The sequence below is a fragment of the Solanum dulcamara genome, chromosome 2 (genome assembly GCF_947179165.1).
Source record: "Solanum dulcamara chromosome 2, daSolDulc1.2, whole genome shotgun sequence".
NCBI lineage: Eukaryota > Viridiplantae > Streptophyta > Magnoliopsida > Solanales > Solanaceae > Solanum > Solanum dulcamara.
In genome coordinates, this window is record NC_077238.1 from 75004850 (window position 1) to 75031963 (window position 27114).

The window sequence follows — 27114 nt, forward strand, 5'->3', positions numbered from 1 at the left end:
TAAATAGATAGCCATTTTGAAGAGAGTTGAATCCACGCAGTATTTTTGGGAGCAGGGAAGCTCATGCAGTGTTGTAATCAAACTTAGATTTCATAATATAATTAATAAAGTTAATTATTATTAAGTAATTACATAAAGTATTAAGTAAATTTTGATATTACCTTTTTATTAAGTAATTACATAAAATATGAGTAATCAAATTTAGATTTTCAAAGTATTATTAATAAAGTTAATTTTAGAAAAATAAACGCTAGTGAATACTTTTTAAAAAAAGAAAATGACAAGTCAACAAAAGTCAAATAAAAAAGGAAAAAATGGAGTATAATAGTCTATTATCGCTTAAATACTACTCCTATTTACAAATCGGTGCAAGTAAATATGTCACTTTATGTATTAAGCCATAAATATACTAAATATTCTCTTTTTGGGAACAAAACATATTTTTCGCGAAAGAGATATTTGAAAGTATAATTCATAAGAGAATTCTGAATAATATTCTAAACAAACTGACTAGGGATGTTCATAGTTAGATTAGTCGATTTTAATTGAGAGTTGAATTAAATAAATTGATTTTGATTTGGTTTGAATTTACGTTTTGAAAAATTGATAGTATTTAGTTTAGTTTGATTTTATGAAAACCAAATCGAATAAAAAATCGAACCAAACCAATAATTTATATACACAAATAATATATTATTTTTTATAAATAACTTTATGTACTTTGTATATCTTTTATGAAAAATTTATTTATCTATAATAGAGTAATGAACTTTATAACTTAAGCTCATTTATTAAAAGAAAGTCATGATTACAAACTCCTTTATTCAAAGAAACAATTATGAAGTTATCTATTTATATATTTTTTTTCTATTTCTTGTCAACTTTATTCACTTTATTAAACCTTATAGATCTTAAAATATTTTCCACATTCCAAAAAAATTAGAATCACCAGATTAGTAACAGATTATAAGTTGGAAAAGGACAGAAATTTCTATTCTAATTATAGGTAATAAAAAAACAGACAAAAATACTATTTTGTTTCTTAAAATCAAAAAAAAAAACCAAATCAACAATAATCAAACTGATCTTGAATTTGAATTATATTTGAGTTGCTTTGATTTTAATTTAAAAATCAACTAATTTTTTATTATAATTTCATTCCAAAAACCGATTCAAATCTAATCATTAACGCTCTTTATACCAAGTATGTGGTGGTGCGTGGGGGTGGGTGAGGGAAATAATCAACCAAATATATAGCATGACAGAACACATTTATAATTAAATAAATTTAGTTGAGGGAAAATGATAAAACGAAATGGAAAGTTAGTTAGCTGCTTCATTTTAATCTTACTTTATGTTTCATTATTCCTTTCATGATCAAATTAGAAAAAATAAAAAGTCATATTTACATGTTAATTAATTCTTTGGAATCTCTTCAAGATATCATCTTTAATATAATAAGCTTTTATTTAAAAAAATAATAATAATAAAATTGGGCCTTTATCTTCCACGCATGGGAGAATAATACAATAGTAGGTGATGGAACTCTTATGAAGACATACATATTATTTTTTAAAAAAACAATATAGTATATTTCATTAAAAACAACGTGACAAAACTGAAATTCTAGTTAATTGATAGCCCCATTTGGGACACCAGTTTATAAGAATTCAATCAAAAATAAATTTGTAAAAGACATCACTTATTAAAAATATTTGATTTATTATTTAAAATATACTAGGAAAGTAATTATATTTTAATATGAAAATCTTTAGTTAGTGCAAAATTATTCATTTCATTATATATTTTTTAACCTAATTATCTCTAATAAGTGGTGCACTAAATCATAATGGTGCACTAAATCATAATGATGATAATGATCAATAATAAGTGGTGCACTAAATCATAATGGTGCACTAAATGATAATGATGCCATTCCATTATTTTTTTTCATCTTTGAATGATTTCCTCTCCTATAAATAGAGAGGTCTTCTTTATTTTGAAATGGAAGAAAACATTGAGTGTATTAAGTTTGTCAAAAAAGAGAGTTCTTATTAGTTGAAGGGAGGTGTTCTTTTTTGTGGAGCTTTAAACTCAACTCTTGTCCAGAGTTTATTGAGTAACATTTTGTGATAAGGCTGTTGTATCCTGGAGGGGACAAGTCAAGAGGACTACTGCTGGACCGGTGAAAAGATTTGCTGCAGTGGGCTTGAATCTCCTTAAAGAGAGTGAGATATCCGCGCCTCAGCCAAGAAGAGAATTTATTTTTTTCATTTTATTTTTCAATTGTAATTTGTAATCTTGTAAATTCACCAACAATTTTAAGGAGATTCAATATGGCTACAATTGAAAAATCCGCGGATATCAAGATGGGAAATCTAAACAAGCCATTTCGATTCAATAGTAATCATTTCAAGAGGTGAAAGGGTAAAGTATTTTTCTACTTAAGTTTTCTCAATGTTTCATATATGTTAACTCAGAAAAATCATAATCCTCTCCATGGATAATGATGAACTTATTTCTCATCAAAAGAAAGTGGAAAAGTATAATAATGATTCCTACAAGTGTCGGTATTATATTCTTAATTGTCTATCTGATAATTTTTATGATTATTATGATAGAACTTACTCTAGTGCAATGAAAATATGGAAAGCATTGCAAAGTAAATATGATACCGAAGAAGCTAGAGCGAAAAAATATGCTGCTAGCCGATTTTTTCGTTTCCAAATGGTGGATGACAAATCAGTGATAGACCAAGCTCAAGATTTTATAATGATTGTTGGAGAGCTCAGGTCCGAGAAAGTCAAAATTGGAGACAACCTTATTATTTGTGGCATAATAGACAAACTTCCACCTTCATGGAAGGAGTTTCAAAAAACTATGCGCCACAAACAAAAGAAAGCCTCTCTTGAGACTTTGATAATGAAAATCCGCATGGAAGAGGAGGCAATGGGCCAAGATGCACTTTTACAAAATGAAGAAAGCAACATCACAACGAAGGTAAATTTAGTTACTTTAAAATATGCTACTCCTGAATCTAACTAAAATACCTCTTTGAAGCCTAAGAAGAAAAAGTTTAAGAAAACATTATGGTAGACTTCTCAAGAAAAATAATGGTGAAAATAGCCAAGCACAAAATCAACAAATTTATGATAAAGGACCGTGCTTTGTCAGTGGCAAGAGTGGGCATATTGCTCGATTTTGCAGATATCAAAAATGTGGTCCTACACCTCAGGCAAACGTTATCGAAGAGCCTTTTGTGGCAATGATTACAGACATAAACATGGTTGAGAATGTTGATGGATGGTGGACTGATTCTGGTGTAAACCGTCATGTCTGTTATGACAAAGATTGGTTTAAAAAATATACTCTTTTTGGAGAGCCCAAAACCATCATGCTCGGTGATTCTCATACTACACAAGTGCTTGGAATGAGAGATGTCGAATTGTGTTTTACCTCTAGAAGGATATTGACTTTGAAAGATGTACTTTATACTCCTTCCATGAGAAAAAACTTGATGTCTAGTTTTCTTCTTAATAAAGCAGGCTTTAAACAGATTATTGAATCTGATCAATATGTAATTGTGAAAAAGGGTATTTTTGTGGGAAAGGGATATGCTTGTGATGGGATGTTTAAACTGAATGTTGAAATGAATAAAGTTTCTACTTCTGTTTACATGCTTTCTTCTACTAATTTTTGGCATGCTCGTTTGCGTCATATTAATGATCGTTATGTTAAAATCATGAGTAGTTTAGGATTAATCCCAATGATTAAAAAAAATTTTGAAAAGTGTGAAACTTGTAGTAAAGTCAAAATCACAAAAAGGCCTCATTTTCAAGTTGAAAGAAAAACTAATTTATTAGAATTAGTTCATACTGATATTTGTGAACTTGGAGGAATTTTAACTCGTGGAGGAAATAGATATTTTATCACTTTCATTGATGATTTTTCTAAGTTTACATATGTTTACTTAATGAAAAATAAAAGTGATGTTTTCGAAAATTTTAAATTTTTTCTCTATGAGGTTGAAAATCAGTTTGAAAGAAAATAAAAAGAATTAGAAGTGATAGAGGCCGTGAATATGAGTCAAATGAGTTTAATTTTTTTGTTAGATCATTGAGAATAATTCATGAAACTACTCCTCCTTATTCTCCTTCATCTAATGGTGTAGCGGAAAGGAAAAATAGAACTTTGGTTGAATTGACTAATGTCATACTTATTGAGTCAAATGCACCTTTAAATTTTTGGGGTGAAGCTATTTTGACTGCGTGTTATGTGTTAAATTGAGTACCTCATAAAAAGACTAAACTAATACCTTTTGAGTTGTGGAAAGGCCACAAGCCAAGTTTAGGATATCTAAGAGTTTGAGGTTGTCTAGCCTTTGTGAGGCTAATGGCTCACAAGGTTACAAAATTGGATAAGAAAGTTACTACTTGTGTTTTTTTTTTGTTATGCTTCAAATAGTACAGCCTATAGATTTTTAATCTTGAAGATAATATTGTAATAGAATCAGGTGATACTATTTTTCATTAAAATAAATTTCCTTTTGATTCTAAAAATAGTGGGGGTCAAAAGATTGAACAAAATATTTTATCACTACCTAGTTCTTCCTCTTCTTCCATTTTAAAAAATAAAGAAATTGATGATTTTGAGTTAAGAAGAAGTAAAAGAGCTAGAGTAGAAAAAGATTTTGGTCCTGATTTTTATGTTTTTAATGTTGGAGATGACTTTTTCACTTTACAAGAAGTTTTATCTTCACATGATTCTATTTTCTGGAAAGAGGCTGTAAATGATGAAATGGAATCACTAATTTCTAATAAAACTTGAAAGTTAGTTGATTTACCACCAGGTTGTAAAACAATTGGTTGCAAATGGGTCTTACAAAAAAATTTAAAATCGGATAGATCTATCGATAAATATAAGGCTAGATTAGTTGCTAAAGGATTTAAGCAACTAGAAGGCCTAAAGTTTTTTGATACTTTTTCTCCAGTTACTAGAATTACATCCATTAGGCTTTCAATTGTTATGGCTGCAATTTTTGATTTGCATATTCATCAAATGGATGTAAAAATTATTTTTTAAAATGGAGATCTTAATGAAGAAATTTATATGGAACAACCTGAGGGTTTTGTTGAAGCAGGCCAAAAAAGCAAAGTATGTAAACTTACTAAATTTCTATATGGCTTGAAACAGGAACCAAAACAATGCATAAAAAGTTTGATTCCTGCGTGATTGAAAATGATTTTAAAACAAATGAGTGTGATAAGTGCATATATCATAATTTTTGGAATAATACACATGTTATTATTTGCCTATATGTTGATGATTTATTGATCTTTGGCTCGAATATGAATGTTATTGATGATACTAAGAACATTCTTAAAAGTCATTTTGATATGAAAGATCTTGGTGAGGCAAATTTTATTTTTGGAATAAAAATTACTAGAACATGTGATGGAATTTTCCTTGACCAGTCACATTATGTTGAGAAAATTTTGAAAAAATATAACTTTCTTGATTGCAAGCATGTTTTAACTCCTTTTGATTCAAGTGTACACTTGTTTCCTGTTCAAAGTGAAAATAATGTGATAAATCAAAAGGAGTATGCTGGCTTAATTGGGAGTTTGAGATATGTGACTGATTGCACTAGGCCTGATATTGCATATGCAGTAAGAGTACTTAGCAGGTTTACAAGCAAGACAGGTAATGAACATTGACATGCTATAACAAGAGTTATGAGATATTTAATTGGAACAAAAACTTGTGGTTTGTTCTATAAAAAAATATCTTGTTGTACTTGAAGGCTTTTCTGGTGCAGATTGGAATACTCTAGCAGGTGATTCCTGTTCTACCACTGGTTATATTTTTACATTGGGTGGTGGTGCTATTTGTTGGAAATCAAAAAAGCAAACTATAATTGTTAACTCTACCATGGAGGCTGAACTAATTGTTTTAGCTTCAACTAGTGAGGAAGCGAATTGGTTAAGAGATTTATTATTTCAAATGCCTTATTTTGAAAAACCAATTCCTCCAATTTTAATTCATTGTGATAGCACCACAACAATTGGTAGAGTTCAAAATCGTTGTTACAACGGTAAATCCAGACCTATAAAGAGGAAACACAGTAATGTAAGATTGTATTTGAGTACCATTCATGTTGATTATGTCAAATCTTGTGAAAATCTTGCAGATCCTATTACTAAGGTCTTAACAAGAGAAAAGGTCTGGAACACATCGAGAGGAGATGGGATTGAAGCCTATAAATACATGAGTCATATATGAGGAAACCCAACCTGGAGACTAGAGATCCTATAACAAGGTTCAATGGGAAAAACGAATCATATGATGATTTGTTGTGAAAAATGCACTGTTTTTTATTCCTTTCCTATGATGTGAGTGCATGGTTTCCTGTAGTGAATTGTGGAGGTTGAGTTTATAAAACTCTTAATGAAAATCTGTAGCCCGTATGGGTGGAGTGTTAAATTTACAGGAGCACTCTCGACAGATTTCACCTATGTGAGTGTGGAAGTAGGCCGCTTCCTAAGAGAATTGGGCTTATTCTCAAAAGCACTCATAAAACCGAGATAGCACAAGGCCGAAATGTGCTGGCTTATAAAGCTCGTGACAACACCTTGATTACTATGTGTGAGCAGTAATATTTTATATCCCTTAAGCAGTTATAGTTCAAGTCTGAGACAACTACGACTCTAGAGTAAATGTTATTGTTTCACTAAGTGGAGGTTCAATGCAGAGCACACATTCATTATGTATAGTAGTTTTCCTTCAGCTGATAGACTCTCTTATATAATATTAAAATGAGTGGAGATTGTTAGTGTGGCATTTTAACATTTTATTAAATTATAATTTTAGCAATTGTCCATTGATGACATTTAATGTCATCTTTATTCTATTTTTCTTTAGTACATAAAAATATCTTTCATCATCATCTTTAGTTAGTGCAAAATTATTCATTTCATTATATATTTTTTAACCTAATTATCTCTAATAAGTGGTGCACTAAATCATAATGGTGCACTAAATCATAATGATGATAATGATCAATAATAAGTGGTGCACTAAATCATAATGGACACTAAATGATAATGATGGCATTCCATTATTTTTTTTCATCTTTGAATGATTTCTTCTCCTATAAATAGAGGGGTCTTCTTTATTTTGAAATGGAAGAAAACATTGAGTGTATTAAGTTTGTCAAAAAAGAGAGTTCTTATTAGTTGAAGGGAGGTGTTCTTTTTTGTGGAGCTTTAAACTCAACTCTTGTCCAGAGTTTATTGAGTAACATTTTGTGATAAGGCTGTTGTATCCTAGAGGGGACAAGTCAAGAGGACTACTGCTGGACCGGTGAAAAGATTTACTGCAGTGGGCTTGAATCTCCGTAAAGAGAGCGAGATATCCGCGCCTCAGCCAAGAAGAAAATTTATTTTCTTCATTTTATTTTTCAATTGTAATTTTTAATCTTGTAAATTCACCAACACCTAGTTATACTTTTAATTTAAATTCTACGAATTGTTTTTGAAATTCAATATTTTTCTAAAGGTAAAACTCTAACATTGCATGCTAAAGTTCGTTGAAACTTCGTGTCTGTTTTGTAAGTGTTTTATTTTTATTGTGCATGCGTGGGAGATTCTTTATTTTTTCTCATTCGTCTCATACTTCCGTTCTATCCTCACCATACCCTTTATTCTTGTTACGAAATGACCACACTCTTTTTTAGTTATGTACATAACACATATACAGACAATAAATTTGTAAGAATCAATTAATTTCATTTCTATCTTAGTAAGAGTCTTATGTGAATGTATTTATATTGCTTACCCGTTGAAATAATATAACAAGTTATCCTCAAAATCTTGTCAATGATATCAGAGCCAGATTCATTTTTATTTGGGCTCCAACTGGGTCTAAGCGTGAAGTAGGTATTAAATAGACTAATGGTCTGTTTATATGGATTTAGGTAATCACTCCCCTATGAGCAAGCTTTTGGGTTGAATTAGACCCCTACAATGTCATATCTTGCCTGGTATTAGAGCTACTAGGGCTCGATATTAGGCTCCAGATTTGGAACTTTGTTAGAGAACTGTTCTTACCAAAGTTAGAACAGGATTTCAATCGCTTAGAAGCAGGTACTTCGACAAAATCAATAAAGGGTTTAAATTTTGAGAATTTGAATTTCAAATCATGATCCCAAATTATATGTCCAAACACTAATTTAAATTCATGACTTCATACCGCATGTCCAGACGCAAGCTAAGGATTTAAATTTTCTTTTCATGGTACCTGAACAAATTATCTTGGAATAACTAAACAAAGAAAAGGTGATTCAATTTGAGATGGAAATAATAGCAATACCACATATCATTCTCAAAATAACAATTGCAATTGGGATGCAAGTAGTCCAACAGAGAAATGCATTTTGGGATTTCAGAATTACAAGGTGGCAACAGAGGCCATCTGGGCTTCCATAACCTCTCTTTCAAATCAAAAGTTCCAAAACAAGAAGAAAGGAGAAAAGAAAAGAGTAATAACATAGTTCAGCAATGGAAACCTAAACGCATAAATGGACAAGCAAGCTTCGTCAAAATGGACGATAAGTAACAGCCATAGCACAAAGGGAAGAAACCCGAACAATACGATCACTTATTTCTTATTTAGCAGCAGATATTATACCGGTTTGTTTCTCGTATACAAACTTTCCAGCAGTAAATGATTGGTCCTCTCCGGATTGGATACTTCTCTTCGCACACAAATGTCCACAATATGCTACCTCTAATACAGTTGCATCCTTGTTAAGCGCAGTAAAGATGGAGCCTACTCCTTCACCTGGATTAATGAATGAAGAGTTTATAAGAGATCAGGAATGCTATTGGGAACTTAAACTTTCTATTTTACCAAGAAAATAGAAAAAATATGCATTTTATCTACAGAGCCAACAAACAAATTATACTGTAGAATTAGGTACAACCAGTTTCGACGATCATGGATGCACCAATCAAGTCGTAATTATTATCAAAGCCACCCATTTGAGACTTTCAATCGTGAAAAGGAAAAAACAATACTAGATCTGCCAATTTACAGTTTAGCAGCTGCTTTATGATAAATGAAACTTAGGCAAGAGTATTGATGCCACCTAACAGGTCCAGCAGGTCACTTTCATGAGGAAGGGTTGTTTCCAACTTTATCTAATCGCTAAAACTCAAGAGTGTGTGCAGTTATGAAAAAGTTCATGGCATGCTACTGAAATTGTTGTTAGAAGTGTATTCTCTTCAGTGGAACTACAAAGATACATATTGCTCTTATAAAATGACAAAGGGAAAACGCACAGACACAAGAAATCTAAACATGCAACACGGGGGAAGAAACTATAGCGAGCAATCTGAAACTAGATTTGCCACCCACAAAGATACAACATTTAAATTGAAACACATCTAACTGATTTTGCCACTGCCGAAGTAGTATCTTACAAGTGCCCCTTGTGCTTCTTCAGAGACTAGAAAGCCTTCACTCACCACATCACAACCTATAATGCACCTAGAGAATGCAAAACCAAGCAAGAACACTTACCATGTGTGACTAACAACAGGTTCTCAGAAGGATACTTATCAGCAAGGGCCTTAACTACCTCCACATATCTAGCCCTTGCACTTTCCAACGTCTCTTCCCACTCTGGCAGCTGCAGTTTCAGAAGCATAAGATATCATGAGTAGAGGGAACAGTGGATCGTGCATATACTCAACTATGCCAACAAACAAATTGAAGCAAGAACTCATATCCTACAAAATACCTTCTTATACACAGGTTCAACAGTGTTATCTACAGTTCCAGCAGGCAACTCAGATTCATATTGTGAGATGCTGAATTTGAAATCCCCATCCTTGGGAGCTGCAGAAGCTCTTATGGCTACTAAATTCAGCATTTCACACAAACCATATTCAATAGATACCTGAAATGTAAAAAAGAAACATGTTAAAAGTAATCCAGAAACAGAGTGAAGAGAACAATTTCCAAAAAAGTGACAGTAAAGAAAAGCCATTTGATTTAAATGCTGATGTTCAGCAAAAGTATGTGAGTATATTTGTGCATGTCTCTCATACCCCTGCTTCTACAAAGACTCAAGTGAGTCATATCAATTTTGCAACAAGTTTCATGGCACAGAAGAAGCATATTCAAATCTAAGTCCTGGTATAACTTAAGTGACCGTATTGATTACTGATTAGAGGCTCACACCATAGAGAAAATAGAAATATTAATGAAATTCATAAAAGATTTCATGACAGGATTGAAATGGGTGGATGCATCAGTACATGGTGGAAACATTTAATGATGGAATAGCTCCATTTAGTAAGTTCTTCTATATTATCAATGTGAGATTTAGCATGAAAAAGGGCAGACTGTGCCTTGGTTTTTCTTCTCTCCGTTTTCTTTTTCTTTTCTTTTTTTTATTTGACAAGTCAAACAAATTTTATTAATATGTACCAAAATGCTGCTAACTGTACATAACGAAATTTTAAAAGTATGCTTTAAGAGTGAATTGCATATGTAACCTTCATGAATCTTCATGCACACTTTCCTATTTCAGGCTACGATCTTACATGCTTATTCATAATGAATCTGCAATTCTTGGGTTATTGATATGGCTATCGAAGTTTTGAACCAGGAAATTACAAATCTGGTAATTCAAATATCCTCACACTAGAACAACCTGACTTCTGAATTAGGAATTCTCCTTTTTTACTTTTTTGAAAGTTGATCTATCAACTTAAAAACAGGGACCGAACCAAACCAAACTTTGTTTAGTATTATCCACAAACAGAAAATAAACAGACCAAATCGAATTAACCTAGTATGGCAGAACCAATCAGAACTATGTGCCTACAGACAGGTTTATGTTATAAAAGGCAGTGATTCACCAATCAGTTCTAAGTGGAGCATGCTTTGCAAGAAAATTTTAAACATAAATGAAATTAATAATAATTTGGACCATGAAGGAAAAATATTACAGCTAAGTGATATCTATGAAATAACATATTAATTAAGTGCAGAAACCATTTTAAGTCTCTAACTTAGATGTGATGATGCAGCTATGAATTTCTAATTTGGATTTATCTGATACTTTTATCGAAACTAAAATTCTACTCCGAACAATTAACAATTGTATCTGGACAAAAGAAACTACAACTAAATGAAGTCTCCAACAACTAAATAAAGTCTGAAGAAAAGAACATATCAATCAACTCAGAAACTATTTTAAATGTCTAACTTAGATGCAATAATGCAGCTATAAGTTTCTAACTCAAACTTATTTAGTTTTGTTTTTTTTTTTGATAAAGAAACTTATTTAGTTTTCTTGAACTAAAATTCTAACTTTCCATGATTAACTCATTCATAATATTTATTTTAAAATTGATGATATATTTGGTTCGGCCCCTGTTAATGATATATTACCCCTCTTAGATTTCATTAGCTCCCTCAATATGGCTTAGCGACCATTCTTTTGCTTGTGGCTAACTCCCTGATTAAATAGGTGTTTTTGTTCTCAAGAGTTAAACATGCTTTTGTGTATGTAATTTGCATCTCCTTGATGCCTTTCTAACACAACATCTTACTTCATCAAAAAAATTGATATATCACTTTGTCAATTACATTTATTATTTAGCACTAATCTCTTCAAGATAAAGCTCGTGAGCAATGGGACTCACGTCTTAAGCAAACTGCCTTTCTTGGACTACACCTAGCTTCATGGCTTAACCACACTTTAAATGAGCTTTAAACAATACTCACATACTTACCATAGTAAAAAGCAATATGCATGCACAAAGACAAACATATAAAATATGTCTACATATAAACCTAAACTACCACATAACATTATTTTTCTCTGCTTCTCATTGAGGTTACGTTCTCTCTTTCTCATGGCTACCACAATTCGAGTTGTGTGCCTGAACGTAGAACACCATTTTTGTCACAAAACCAAGTTACAAATTTTTAGACTAAGCTTGATAGTTGACAACTCAGTTAATGCCAACAATAGGCATGGTTAATTCCCAGCTCATTCTGAAATCAAGCTCAGATATAATTCCAACGGCTAATTCTACTTCGCTATATCAGACACACAGGCAATCAACCCTAATAACAATGTGTTGAACAAGCTGGGATTCAGGTTGACTTTGACATATTGGTAATGTTACATGCATAATGGACACATCTGAACTAAGAGGACAGGCAAGAGCCGAGCCACTCAAATCACCAAACATCATCCTTAACTAGGACCTGAAATAGTGAACAAACTCATTAGATCATTGTTCAGTCTCCACAAAGCCCAACTTTCTTTCTACCTATTAACACTTTAGTTCAAACCCTCCTTTAACCAGCAACCAAGCTTAGACAACAAAGTGAATATACCAACCATCAACTACTTGCACGTTCACTTGGTAAACAATCATATATCTAATAATCAAGAGCTCAAGACACTTTCGTTACTACCAACACAACCAAGTAGTTGACAAAGTGATGTATCAATTTTTAAAAATATTATGAATACATTAATCGTGGAAAGTTAGAATTTTAGTACAAGAAAACTAGATAAGTTGGAGTTAGAAATAGTTGCAGTATTGCACCTAGGTTAGACATTTAAAATAGTTTATGCAGTTGATTGATATGTTCTTTACTTCATTTAGTTGTTGTAGACTTATTTAATTGTAGTTTCTTTTGTCCAAATACCATTGTTAATCGTTTGGAGTAGAAAGTTAAAAATTTAGTGTTGATAAAAGTACCTGATATCTGAATTAAAAACTCATAGATGCTATCATTACATCTAAGTTAGACACTTAAAATGGTTTTTGCACTTAATTGATATGTTATTTTCATAGATATCATTTAGTTTCAACACACCTCTATTTCTAGAGGTGTGTTGAAATTTAATTTCCTGGTATAATCATCACAAGTTGTTTGACAAGAAGTTATATGGTCCTTTTATTCATCTTGAGAGAAAAAAAATCTTTCGTTCCATTATAGTCAAAAAAGCTAAAGAAATTTGTGTGAATTATAGGCAAGATAAACCAACTAATTGCAGCAAGACAGCAATGGCTATAAAGGGAACATATTAAGTCAAGGATTGACCATTTTCTTTTCTTCAAAAAAGAAAAAAAGTTGATGTCTGACCTCAGATGCTTAACAGTGAGGATGACAGGGAAAAAAACAAAAAATGTCATAGTTGCAATACTGCTTTGCCTTTGCTCCCTTGGGAATCTACTAAAAGTTTTCCAACTGCCCATATTATCCTATTATTGATATTCACTCATAAAACAAGAGGAGGGCTAAGTTATAAGTCAAGCATACAAGAAATATGTCGTCTTCTTTTTTTTTGATAAGGAAATATATCTTCTTCTTTTTGTGACAGACAAAAAATAAAAGCGATAACTTTTTCAGCCTACAAAATTTCTTATAACAAACGCAGTTCTTACTAGTAGTATTACATAAAGACCATCAATGATGTATTCTCCCTATGAAAAGTTAAGCTTTCAAACTATGGTGTTACCGGGTAAGGTTTGGGTACACGCACCTTCCGAACTCGATTACATTAAGTATGTTGTTATTGTTATGGAGGCGGAGCTACATTTTTTACTTACGGGCTCAGCTAAATCAGTAGCTTTGGTTCAAACACAATATTTTTCATACTTAAAAATTCACATATATCTAGAACAAAACAAAAGATAAAAAGAGAGGAATATATACTTTGACTTTGGAAGGATCAATGATGACGGAATCGGAATTGGAGGACAATACATTGGACTCTCCGCTGTGATCGGCAACGTCACAAAGAGCACGTACGACTTCTGCAGCCGTCTGCACACATCGGAGGAACGGAGAAACGAAAACCCTATGGATCGGATAATCAATATTGGATCGGATCTTTTGACCCGTACAAAATGCCCGGATCTTACCATCCTGATGCAAGGGTGGGTCCCACGGTCTTTCAGCTTTCATCACCCACAACTCCTCAAAGTTATCCAAACGATCACCGTGTCTCATTACGACGACGTTTTGTTGATTTTCCTGCGTCGCCATTGTTGAATAACAAAATCTATTATCCTATTTATTTGTTTCTTGTTTTGTATGATGAAAGATTTGAGATTATTTATATAGAGAATGTACAATGCCGGTCAGTTTCTGGGTGATGGGAAAGTGGGAAATGGAGTTGGGATTTTTTTTTGTCAAGAGGAATTCGTTGAAGCTTCCGCAGCAATATGAGAAACTGCGATGGAACTTCTCTAATGGCGGACAAATTGGATTTTATTTAGTGCTATCCAAATTTACATGTGTCTTTTCAACACTTTGTGGATTTCTTCTTCTCTGACCCTTTCAACTTAAACTAAAAAAATGAGACATTTGGACAAAGTGACATTAAACTTCATTTTCTTTTACACCTTGATTGGATGCTTATTATGATGGTGAGCCAAACATGAAAAATCTCATTTTACCTTAGTATTTTTATTTATTATATAATAATTATATTTTATCTTTTATCTTATCTTTTCATAATAGTTTTACCCCTGTATCCTACTTTTCTTCTACGATTATTATTTATATTGTTAATGTATGATACTATGTAAGAACGAAACATTATGAAATAATACGGAACTATTATCCAAACAGAGTGTTAGAAATAACCGTCAATAATATTTCACTAAAGAATGTGGTGCACTAGGGTCGAATTAGAAGTTTGGATATAAAAAAAAATTGGTATAGAGAGTTTTCTTCCGAATGGGATGTTATGTGGCACAAATCAAAGATTAGTTGAACTCAAATATGGGTATCAGACATAAAATGAGAAATCAATAAAATAAAATAAAAAGGTCAATAACACATTTGAAGTATCATTTCTTTAGGAGTTTCATACATCACTTGTTTGCACTTAAGTCGAGGGTCTTTCGAAAACAGCTTCTCTATATCCATGAGGTAATGATAAGGTTTTCCCTTCCAAATATCCACTTTGTGAAATTTCACTGAATATGTTGTTGTTATATACATCAATTATTTATTCTTCCTTTTATCTACTTAAACTATCATTTTATTTGTATTAAAATATACTTCGATGATGAGTTGATCTACAAACATATGTTATCAATTGAGAATAAATATTTGATAAAATCAATATTGAACTGTATTTTAATACAAATAAAAATAAAGGAAATAATAATACTCCATAATTTAAATATGTTTTTCCACAAGTAGTGGTAATGGATGAGTTGGTCTAGGAACACCAATAGTGTTACAAGTAAGAAAATGGTTCATACCTTAATACTAGTCCTCATCAATCAAATTCTAGAATCATTTTCCACCAAATGTGATATTTGTGAATCTACATGGTGCGATTTTCAGATATTTAGATTCAATAATTTTTTATATTTATATTATCCTGTTAAAATATTATATCAGTATCCTAATTTAATTTGATATGGGTCAGTTTTTCTCCTTTGATGAATTCACTTTATTTAGTTTGGTAACTTTGATTTGTTCGATTTGGAAAGAAAATTGCAACTTTCTTTAATTTATAATTAATTTGTTAAAATATTATATCAGTATCCTAATTTAATTTGATATGGTTCAATTTTTCTCCTTTTGATGAATTCAGTTTATTTAGTTTAGTAACTTTAATTTGTTCGATTTGAAAAGAAAATTGCAACTTTCTTTAGTCTATAATTAAAAAAAAAAGTCTTACACAAAACACTAAATTAAAGAAAGTATCCTATGAAGTTCTCAAATTTCTAGGGAGTGTAACTTAGAGGAAAAACATGTATCAATATTTTATTCGACTATCATATGTTATAAATAAATATAGAACAAACCAAACTTCCACCAGTTGGAGATGTAATGATTTAGAGCCCGTTTGGATGGACTTAAAAAATATTTTTTATGTGTGAAATGCTTTTAGAATTTTGAAGTGCTGAAAGTTATTTTTATAAATAATCAGTTGAGTGGTTGAATAAAAGTGCTTATGCCGAAGAAATAAGGAAAATAATGTAAATTTTAGGGTTAAAAAAATAAAAAGTTTAGTTTGGAAATTTAGTTAAAATATAAGGGATATAAAAGTAATTTTCATGGTCAAAGAAAATGACTTTAAGCACTTAGAAAACAAAAAGTTAGGAATTCTAACTTTTTGTTTTGGGCTGAATTTAAAAACTTTATGGCTTAAAGTTGATATTAGGCAAATACCACAATAAGCTAAAAAGGGCTTATAAGTTGATTTGACCAACTTATAAGCCCATCCAAACGGGCTCTTAAATTGTATGGTCTTTACACTAGGAAAAAAATAATTAAGAATAATTTTCTGTTTCGCGTAAATTAGCCAAGTTGAGACTTTGTGAGTTTTTAAAAACTGAGAGGTATACATCACATTAGGTGAAAATCATTTTCATTTTTCAACTTTACTTTGAAATATTGATTGAGATATAATTAAACCTAATGTCATTCTTTAGCTCCTTTCTTTATCCGATCCGGCCCGAAAGGGAAGAGATAAGAAAAGAAACAAATGAGCAAAATAAAAAAAAATTATTAACTGTAACTGTAATGTGATAATATTATAAACATGTGAATAATACAATGTTCTTTTAATAAAAAATAAATATATATGTCATAATAATTTCTTAAAAGATTATTCATTTATATTGTAAATAGATTTTAAATTATAATTTAAAAAATATTTTACTAATAACAATCAAAATTCTTTTATGTCCAATAATTATCTTTCAAAGTTGAAAAAGGAGTTTAATTTTTAAATCAAAATTGAGGAATGTAAATAATTTTCACCCATAATTTCAAAAAAATACGTTCAAATTCTAAATATTATTTACAAAGAGTATGTACAAACACAATCCCAACTCGGATTCTTAATTTAAAAAATTACATTTTGTTCATTTTCTCAGCATTTTCTGTTACGCCACCGCCCAAAATCTGAAGCCAAAAACCTCTCGGAAGAAGGAAAAACACATGTCATCTTCCCCTTGTCATTTTTCTCTCTTTGTAAAATAACAACAAACTTCTTTCTATCGCTCTTTCAGAAAACCCCTTCTCGAATTTCGAGGTAGTTTTTCTTCTGGTGTCTAAAAATCTTAGTTCTTCTTTTTCTATTGATGTTTTCTTGAAAATCTGATTCTTGGGTTGTTTGTTTGAATTGTATGTTAGCTTTTTTTATGTTTTTTTTTAAATAATCATTTGGGGTTCTTTTTACTGGTTCAGCTGTTAAGAAAGTTAGTTTCTTTTTTTTCTGTATCTTATTTGTTCCTGTTTATTCTTGAGTTATGGTGATTTGAAGCTTTGCTGCAATTTGTGTGAATTTCTTTTTTTTCAGGTTCTTTGTGTGCTTAGAGATGTATAATTTTGATTCTTTGCATCAGTGGAAAGATAAGTAGTATTAGTTAGTGGCGGAGCCAGTGTTTTTACCATGGGGTTCAAAGTAGGTAGAAGTAAATAAGAAGCGGAAGGGGATTCAAACATCTAATATATACATAAAAAAATAATTTTAATCAGGTATAAAAGGCGTAATTTTCCGACCCGTTAGAATCATAAAGAGGTCTTGGTAAACTTACAGGGGATTTAGAACCTTGAAAAGTTTGTTGGGATATTTAAATGCTATCTCCAAAGAAGTTTGTTGGTAGGTTTCATATATGATTAGTTTAATTGATATACTAAGATAGTTGAAGGAGGAAGCTGCAAAAGGAGTCTAGAATCAAAAATAATAGAAGGGGACTGGCATACTAGAAGAATCTTGGTATTTAAATGGGAAAAGATCCTATCCTTTTTCCCCATCATCCAAATAAATAAGACCCTCCTTTTTTTTCTTTTCTCTTTTTCCCAAATTTTGAAGTTAGATTCAAAGAATAACCTCCTCTCGCTGGGATCACCTTATGCCTCACCACTTGAAGTTGCGCTTTTCTGTAGAGTGTTGCTGCACCTATGAGGTGATCGAACCTCATTTTGATTACTCCAGCAACAACATACCTATGTGATCCCACAAGTGGGGTCTGGGAAGGGTAGGAAGGGTGAGGGTGTACGCAAATTTTACCCCTACATCGTTTTGATTGCTCCGTCATTTAATACGATAAAATCATGGCTTTTAGTAACATTGCCTTTCAGAGCATGGCTTTAGGATTGTTAACGGAATGTCATCTATGTTCTATCATTTTCGTGCTTGAGCTACATGTTGGAACTTAACCTACTTTTTGGATTGCTAGTTCTAATACTTCCCTACCCCAATTGACTTGTAATTAATACATCTCAGTTCCCTATTTACTGCACATACAGTATGTGAAGTATCCAGATTTCGTTATATAATAAGTTTGTCCTATAATGGTTGAATTAAATGAAATTATTGCACTTTTGTGCAGGTTCTAAGGTGATCCATAATGTTTGGACGGGGTACAAGGAGGAGCGACAACTCCAAGTATTATGAGGTTCTTGGTGTTCCAAAAAATTCCAGTCAAGATGAACTTAAAAAAGCATACAGAAAAGCTGCCATAAAGAATCATCCGGACAAGGGTGGGGACCCTGAAAAAGTGAGTTCCCCTTCTCGCATGTGCAATTAAAATTCTCTGCATGTTGCTATTCCAGATATGTTGTATCTATACCAAGGGAACCTTTTGATTCTGATGCTTATTTTCTTTTTCGTCATATGTATATATGTCCTGTTTTGTCTCCACTCAGTTCAAGGAGTTGGGTCAAGCATATGAAGTTCTAAGTGATCCAGAGAAGAGAGAAGTTTATGATCAGTATGGTGAAGATGCCCTTAAAGAAGGAATGGGTGGTGGTGGTGGTGGTCACAACCCATTTGACATATTTGAGTCGTTCTTTGGTGGAGGTTTTGGTGGAGCTTTTGGTGGGGCTTTTGGCGGTAATAACCATTAACGGCCCATCTCCCTCTTGGGAAAGGTACCCTGCAAGAGGAGGGGGGTGGGGGCTGTTAAATTCCTCTTTGTGTTTATTATCTTTGCAAATTTTATTGTTGAAACATCTCTCTGCCTTGGTTATCCCAGGTGGTAGTAGCTTCAGAGGCAGCAGAAAGAAACAAGGTGCAGATGTAGTGCATACTCTAAGGGTTTCACTGGAGGACTTGTACAATGGCACAACAAAAAAGCTCTCTCTTTCACGGAACATATTTTGTCCAAAATGTAAAGGGTATTTCTCTTTCTTTAATTATATGACTTCTTTCATTTACTACTGTCTGTAAATAAATGTGTTGAATGATGATATTGTATTTAAAATTCTTCTGTTCCCACTTAGGCTGAAAACCAATACCAACTTCTGTCTTTGAACATATCTGAATTGAACAAATTGGGAGTACAATAGAGAAAGAATGTGAATTCTCTATGTATACAGATGTATAAACCGGTGACTGTTTTCTTCTTTTGTTTTGTCTCTCCACTGATCCTGTCTGAAGTAATTTTAGATTGAATTATGATTGTCGAAGCATTAGTTTTTGATTTGTGTCAAGTAAACCTGGGCATAATCAATAGGTTCGTCCTTGTGTAATTAAGTCACTACCGTTGAGCCCTCTCTTAATTTTCCTACTGCAGATTGGTTGCATGTACGTATTCCTGAGAAATACAATCACCAAATTTTAGGCAGACTTTGCATTTGAGTCTAAAAATCGACCACCCTTTGAACAAATGTCCGACACAGAGTGCTAGATACTTTTGGAATTCTTCGCATTTACAAACCCTTCTATAGGAAAATTTGGGTTTACTAACTTTCTGCTAGTTTTATCTCTGTAACAAAATGATATCTTTTTATAGATTAATCACTTGTTGGAGACGAGAACATGTATTAATGCAGGTGTTCGTCCCAATGGTTTGACCAAATTCTAAATGGGAAGGGAGAAGAGACTTCTCTACAAGATAAGACTGTTAGAGGCAGGATTTCTATAGTCTTGGCTCTTTCCACTCCCTATAGATGCTTTAACAGTATTTTGTAGGACACAAAAAGGCTTGGATCTAATTTTGCGGTGTTGCAAAATTTGAATTTTATGGCCTCATAATGTTCAGAACAAAGAATTGTCTGATAGAAATTGTTATATATTTACCTCTTCGAAAAAGTCACGTGTTTCATTGTATCGGTCTATGTTCTCTACCAGAACATTTGCAATCTGAATGAGATATTCGAGGGCTTACACAAATCCATATTTATTAGTTTAGCTCGTCTTAATAGGCTTTTTTATTTATTGGGTTGCTTATGCATTAACTTGCTCTTCACATGTATGTTTTATTGAAACTTCACTGGTGCATATTTACAACTTTTATATGATTTACTTGCATTATCAGGAAAGGTTCAAAGAGTGGAGCTTCTGGAAGATGTTATGGATGTCAAGGTACTGGAATGCGTGTTACAACTAGACAGATAGCCCCAGGCATGATTCAACAGATGCAACATGTTTGTTCCGAGTGCCGAGGCTCAGGTAATGAGATTTTCCTGCAATTCTAATTTTCAGTCTAGAATGTAGAGGAAAAAAATTAATTGCTACGAGTCTTTCTTTGTTAATACAGGAGAGCTTATAAATGAGAGGGATAGGTGTCCTCAGTGCAAGGGAAACAAAATTACACAAGAAAAGAAAGTATTAGAAGTGAATGTTGAGAAAGGGATGTTACACGGTCAGAAGATTGTTTTCAACGGGGAAGCTGATGAAGCTGTAAGCGTTTTTTTGCTATGCAATTCCCCAATACATGTTAAATTGTGCGTCCACAGTTTCTAGGCAATGTTTGCTAACAAAAATGGATCCTTTTTTCCAAGTCTTAATCTATTCAAATCTGTAAATTTTGAAGTCAGTGCAGGACTTTGAATTGAATATAAATCCTTGTCACTAATACACAATATCGTCAGTCCTATCTGCTTTCCTTTTTCTGTATGTGACTTCCTCTTACATTTTGGGAGGTGGTATTTCGTTTCTCATAGTTGTTTTGTGGTTATATGCAGCCAGATACCATCACCGGCAATGTCATTTTTGTATTACAACAGAAGAGTCACTTGAAATTCAGGCGTAAGTCTGACGATCTTTATGTGGAACACAATCTTAGTTTGACAGAAGCTCTGTGTGGCTTTCAGTTTGTCCTGACTCATCTTGATGGAAGGCAGCTTCAGATCAAAGCTAACCCCGGAGAAGTTATAAAGCCTGGTAAGGAATTCTCTAGTCTGTGCTTAATTACTTGTGAAGTGAGATGTGATTTATTTATGGGGATCATTTCGTTGTCTCTTGCAGATCAATATAAGGCGATAAATGATGAAGGAATGCCCCATTATGGGAGGCCATTCATTAAGGGTCGGCTTTATATCCATTTCAATGTGGAATTTCCAGAATCTGGATTTCTTTCGCCTGAGAAATGCCACACTCTTGAGGCTATTCTGCCACCAAGACTAGGGAAGCGCTCTTCTGATATGGAGTTGGATAAGTGTGAGGAAACCACTATGCATGACATCAACATGGAGGAAGAAATGAGACGCAAGGAGCAGCGACGTAGACAGGAGGCTTATGATACAGATGACGATGATGATGAGCCAAATCTGCGTCGTGTCAATTGTAACCAACAATAGAATTTCCATATACAGTAGTGGTCTTTTGGTTGAGTCCCCAATTTTGCCTTATGCTCTCTGTTGGCTGTTTTGGTTAGGTAGGAATTAACTGGTTTCTTTTTGGTTCTGCTTCAGTTTGGTGTGGTGATCTCAATGCAGTTTTTTTGGTCCTAAAGTTCATTGCTATCTTAATTGGGCTTTCTGAACTCTTTGTCGTTGCATGTTTCTATCATTCCTTAGCTAGTAGTATAGGAGTGGGAAATCTTAAAAAATAGCTATAGTTTGAGGTCTAATTATCAAACATGGCGATAGTCTCGACGATAACCAGATGTATCAGCAGTTTCTGAAATTTGCTCCCTTTGTATTTGTGATACAACAACAGATACAACGGGAATTCCTGTATCTAGAGCACGAATTGTTGCATCACTGATAGTAATTTTGTTGTTTGTGCGCGATTAATAACTACAGCAAATTTTGCAGAGCGATGCATACTGTTTGTAGCCTCATTCCAGCTCAATTATTGAAATCACAAGTAAATAAAAGTATGCTCTCTACTAGGCAGGAGTTGGATTTTCCTTTCGCCTATGTTATCTCGATTTTTTCTATCCTATCTATTTATAAGAGTTGCTTGACCTGTACCTATCTTTTATAGGATTGGATTAAGTTCGGGTAGAATTTTTTGGTTGATGCGATTTTGCTATTTTTAGCATTCATTCTCTTTCGGAATAAGTCGTGGTATTTCAAACTTTAACCTCTTTGCCTTTATTGAGGGTTTTGTAGTGTTTCCTTTCTACATTGGAGAAAGTGTAGGCAACATTTTTGCAGTCTCGCGGTTATTAAAATTTATATATTGGTCCATAAAAAAAAATCAGATATACATGAAAATATAAATAAGTTAATAAAAGTATGTTCTTTGGAAAACATAAGCATTAATCTATCACATACTTCAATTGTTGTAATGTCAAACTTAGGCCTATATCGAAGTTCATTCTTTTGTTACAATTCATTTGATTAAAACAAAATAACAAGAAACTCAGAAACTGCTGCGTTTTTTTAAAAATTTGATAAAAAATAATGAAATTTGTCGTGAAAGAATAAACTTTGATGCTTTGGGTATTGAAAAGAGAAGAGGATAAAAATAAAAGAAAATAATTCGGATTGGACTAAATGGATGGATTTCGGAGTGAATCATTTGATTCTTAACTTGACACGTGTTTATTCATAAAAATTAAAAGCAAATTTGTGTTAAAATAGATGAAATGAGTATATTTAGACCGAAAGTATCACAAAAGAAGGCTTGGACCGAAAGTATAGCAAGGAGTATATTTAAATAATTCTGATAGTGTAGAGATATATTTGACTCTTTTTTCAATGTTCGGTATGTGCCGACTATATTTGAATTCACATATTGCAATTTCCATTTTGGGCGACGCTTCATAAAAAAATCTTTTTATTGTTAGGGACTCAAACTCAAAACCTCTAATTAAGAATGAAAAGAATCTCAACCATTTCAGCGTTGCCTCAATAATTAAGTTATTTTCTAAACAAATAAATAAAAATAAGAGAATCATAAAAGTGAAAAAGACACTTCTAGGTTTATGGTGGATAAATATGCCTTTCCTAAGGTTAATATCATCCACTAAAGTGAACAAATTTATTAGTGCATTAATGTTTTTCAGTTTGCACCCAAAAAGTATTAATAGTTTCTCTAAATTTATTGACGAATTTAAGATTTAAAATTAATTAATTAAAACTTTTTTAAAAACTAATATATAAGTAGAAAGTTTGTTGACTCTGATGGTAATTTTGCTTATTGTAATTAATGGATGCAACTGAATGGCTCACCTCATTCGTATATGCAAAATTAAAACGTCGTTTTCCTTAAAAAAAATGTACAAAAGCCCACGCATAAATATGTACACACATGCACGTTGTTTTTATCTGTTCACTTTTATTTGTCACGTTTTATTTTACAAGAATTAATTTGATTAATTTTCGAAACTTTACACTAAATTAAGTTGATTCAATATTTAATAATCGAAAATTATACGAAAAATATCATAAGTGACAATCTTTCTCATATTAAAATAATAAAAAATACATCTTAAAATATTAATCAAAATTTATATAATATGACTCTTGAAAAGTGACGTGATAAGTCAAAGTTTGAAAGGAGTAATATGTATTTTTATTAACACAATCTTAATAAATACCTTGAAAAGATGTAATTCTTTAGTAGTTATGTTTCTTGGTTTTATATATAAAATTCTCTTTATTTAAAGAAATATAAAATTAAAAGAACATACCATTTATTTGAAACAAAATAAAAAAAATTAATTATTTTAAAATGGATGAGTAATAAATAGGTTCACAAGCAAGAACTCTTCTTATGTGAAAATAAATATTTTTGGTGGTGTGCCTCCCCTAGAAAAGGACATAACACTAAATCTACCTTGCCATTCAAAAGTTTAGAACCTTTTGATTGAGCATCAATAGAAAATTTAATCTAACTTTTGAAATATTAATGAAGACATGTGCAGGAAGGATCCCTACTTTCCTAAACGCGTTCCTTTCACAACGAACAGAAAACACATAGCTATTGTCTAGTTAACATCGACTTTCATACCACCTAAAAAAAGTAATGGACTTTCATATCAAACTTGAGGTTCGACCTCCTTCAATTGCTTTTTCGAGATTGAATTTCAATCCAAACGTAACTCAAATCTCCACTGAAACAACCTCAAATTTAGATATGAATTCCATACCTTTTGAGATATCATTCACTCAAATATAGCTCTTTTCTAAAAATCTAAGTTTCAAACTTGACTTCCGAGATCCTTCAAATGATTTCACTTTTTCTAAAAAGCAGATCAAGTCATCAAACCATAACTGATTTATTTATATTGGATGATTAAAGGCGAAAAAACTCTGATTATTTTATTTATATTTACTTGTATTTATTTGACAGAATAATTAATATATTATTATACAGATATGTTGTTGTTAATTAATATATTTTAATAACTGAAACTCTGACAACTCATCTATATTTGGGTCGTTTTCGTTGATGTTATTTTCATCGTACGGCACGTACTTTCGCGAGAATAAAATTTTCTCTCCAACCATGAGGCATAACTCAATTCGTGTGCACAATTCAACTTGAAACTTTAATAATTTGATGTAAAAAAATGTTATTTTGTATTGTGATCTAGAAAAGACAATTTATATAGATTAGTCTAGATTTCCTAGCTGAGGCAAAAAAAATCATGTATATCAACTGAAAAAATATTTTTATGATTTGAATCAATTTCTTAAATAGTGAAATAAGAGAATTTGATGCATTAACGACTATATATGAATTCTTGAGAAGTACATTAATAATTGTGTGTATCACAAGAAGACGTCTGGTAACTCAGTGATTTATTTACTGTTGTACGTTGACAATATATTTATTGCTGTTAATAATATCACAAAAATAAATATTCTAAAGAAATTATTGAGCAAGAAATTTGATTGAAAAATTTAAAAGTCGCAAAAAAAATTCTTTGATATGGAGATTTCAAGAGATATATATTGTACTTCTTTCTTTAAAAGAGGTTATCTTCTTGAGAGATTCATTATGCATATGCAAGCACAATTAACACCATTATGTATGCTATAATGTGTCAATGTGTTTGAATTATATATACATTACAAAAAGAAATTCTATCAAACATGGTGCAAATTATGTGGGAATCTCCTCTAACCAATGACCAAATGACCCCTAAGTGATTATTATAAATAACTTACAACTTAACTAGGCATTGACATTGTCATACCTAATCTTAATAGTAGCTAGGTAATTTCATCTAAGATAATATGCACCAATAACTACACTAGGCATATCCTTTTCAAAAGAGAAGTATTTTTTTTTTGTCAATCCGTCAACAACTTGATTAGCTTATCGATAGCAATGAGCTTTGCTATTAAGTAGGAGGAAATTACGCAAATAAATAAATATATATTAGTTAATTAGTTAACATAATTATAGTTTAGCTAATTTATAATTCGTCATTAATATTTAATATTAATTACGGTTTGAATTTGTATAATTCACACGTTTGTATGATTCGAAATTTTTATAATATAATTTGGATAAATTTTGTATAATGTACTTTTATATAATATAATTTGTATAACTTTTTAAAGTTCATATGTTTTGTGTTGATATAAATTCATTACAAACCCATAAATTATACAAACGAGACAACTTAAACTATATTTACAATCCGTAAATATGCAAATTATAGCTAAGAAACCTAATTAAGATCAATATTGGATGAGATTGAGATAACTCATTAATTTGGAGTTATTACCAAAGTTGGAAAACTCGAAAAGTATACACGCATCTTCATCCATCAAAGAAACTTATTTAGGTCACAAGATATTTAAGACTTTTAAGTACTTTGCTGATTAATTATTCAAATTACTACTAAAATAATACCGTGATAAAGATGTGTACATCGAAAATAAACAAAATATAGGTGAAAAGTTGCATTCTTACTTTAATGATTTACGTCATTGTTATTGTACTTCATTGGCTTTAGCAGCTCGATAAGTTTCTAATTAATTGCTAGATGAATTAAGTTTGATTAGGGTTAATAATATTTTCAGTTCCTTAATTATTGATAAGTTTTAATTTTTGTCCTTGTGATATTTTGTTAAGCACATTTTCAATTTCTAGAAATGTGCATCTTATTTTTAAATCTCTTAGCATGTGAATAGTCACAAATTTCCTACAAGATTAACTAGTTCACCGTTTAATTATCGATGTATTATGTTAAACTCGTAATCTTACTCATATTTGAGGGTTATATATCTCACGCTCCGAGCCTATACCCTCGACGTAGCTGGCACTTGAAAATTATTACTAGTCCCAAGCGAACCTTTGACGTAGCTGATTACTGAATGGAAGACTAAACATACATGTGTAAGTTTATAAAGTGAACCTTTAAAAACATGTAAGTCAACATGTAGGAAACATGTGTCTTGTTGTTCAACTTTATACAAATTTAAGTGTCTACTTGTGCCCATCCAAAGTTAGAGCTAGGGCATAGATGTTAGATGAGACGAAGTTAAAAGGCACTATTTTTCCTTTTACTTTTGTTCACTTCTTTTTTCTTTTATCAAAATCCATGTATAGATACATGAATACATGTATATATACAATATATTAGAGCATATTTGATACTGGTTTATTTGAGGAATGTATCAGAGAATAATTGATAACATATACATATATCTATGCTACCGAATACATGTATCTTTGCACGGATACATCAGATATATCAATATCCTCTCAGAACCAATTTGTATTTATGGACAAATATACTGGATACATCAATGAATATTTTATATAGGATACATTGTATGAAATTAATATCGAATACACTAGATGAAATTAATATTGGATACACTGGATGAAATTGCTATTGAATACAACAATTGATACCGAATGAAATTGATATTGTATATAGATACATTAGATATATTAATGCA

At 31.6% G+C, this 27114-nt stretch overlaps 2 protein-coding genes across 2 annotated transcripts; one reads left to right on the top strand and one right to left on the bottom strand.

The window, feature by feature from the left end:
- Positions 1–8358: 8358 nt before the first annotated feature.
- On the bottom strand, positions 8359–14409 carry LOC129880748 (uncharacterized). Its single transcript, XM_055954929.1, has 4 exons — positions 13753–14409; positions 9803–9961; positions 9583–9691; positions 8359–8841 (listed from the first exon to the last, which is right to left on the bottom strand). The coding sequence occupies exons 1-4, from the start codon at positions 14083–14085 to the stop codon at positions 8666–8668; spliced, it is 777 nt and encodes a 258-aa protein (XP_055810904.1). The 5' UTR covers positions 14086–14409; the 3' UTR covers positions 8359–8665.
- A 2535-nt stretch (positions 14410–16944) lies between these two features.
- LOC129880749 (dnaJ protein homolog 2-like) lies at positions 16945–21764 on the top strand. Its single transcript, XM_055954930.1, has 8 exons — positions 16945–17101; positions 18405–18572; positions 18721–18907; positions 19050–19191; positions 20334–20467; positions 20556–20698; positions 20983–21181; positions 21266–21764. Exons 2-8 carry the CDS (start codon positions 18423–18425, stop codon positions 21595–21597), a joined length of 1287 nt encoding a protein of 428 aa, XP_055810905.1. The 5' UTR covers positions 16945–17101; positions 18405–18422; the 3' UTR covers positions 21598–21764.
- The last annotated feature ends 5350 nt before the right edge of the window (positions 21765–27114 follow it).

Coding starts and splice junctions, on each gene's coding strand:
- LOC129880749 (XM_055954930.1), top strand. CDS start 18,423: ATGTTTGGACGGGGTACAAGGAGGAGCGACAACTCCAAGTATTATGAG. Junction 18,908..19,049: donor TTTTGGTGGGGCTTTTGGCG/GTAATAACCATT, acceptor TGGTTATCCCAG/GTGGTAGTAGCTTCAGAGGC. Junction 20,468..20,555: donor TTCCGAGTGCCGAGGCTCAG/GTAATGAGATTT, acceptor TTGTTAATACAG/GAGAGCTTATAAATGAGAGG.
- LOC129880748 (XM_055954929.1), bottom strand. CDS start 14,085: ATGGCGACGCAGGAAAATCAACAAAACGTCGTCGTAATGAGACACGGT. Junction 9,962..13,752: donor TTGATCCTTCCAAAGTCAAA/GTATATATTCCT, acceptor TTTACATTTCAG/GTATCTATTGAATATGGTTT. Junction 9,692..9,802: donor TTGAACCTGTGTATAAGAAG/GTATTTTGTAGG, acceptor CTGAAACTGCAG/CTGCCAGAGTGGGAAGAGAC.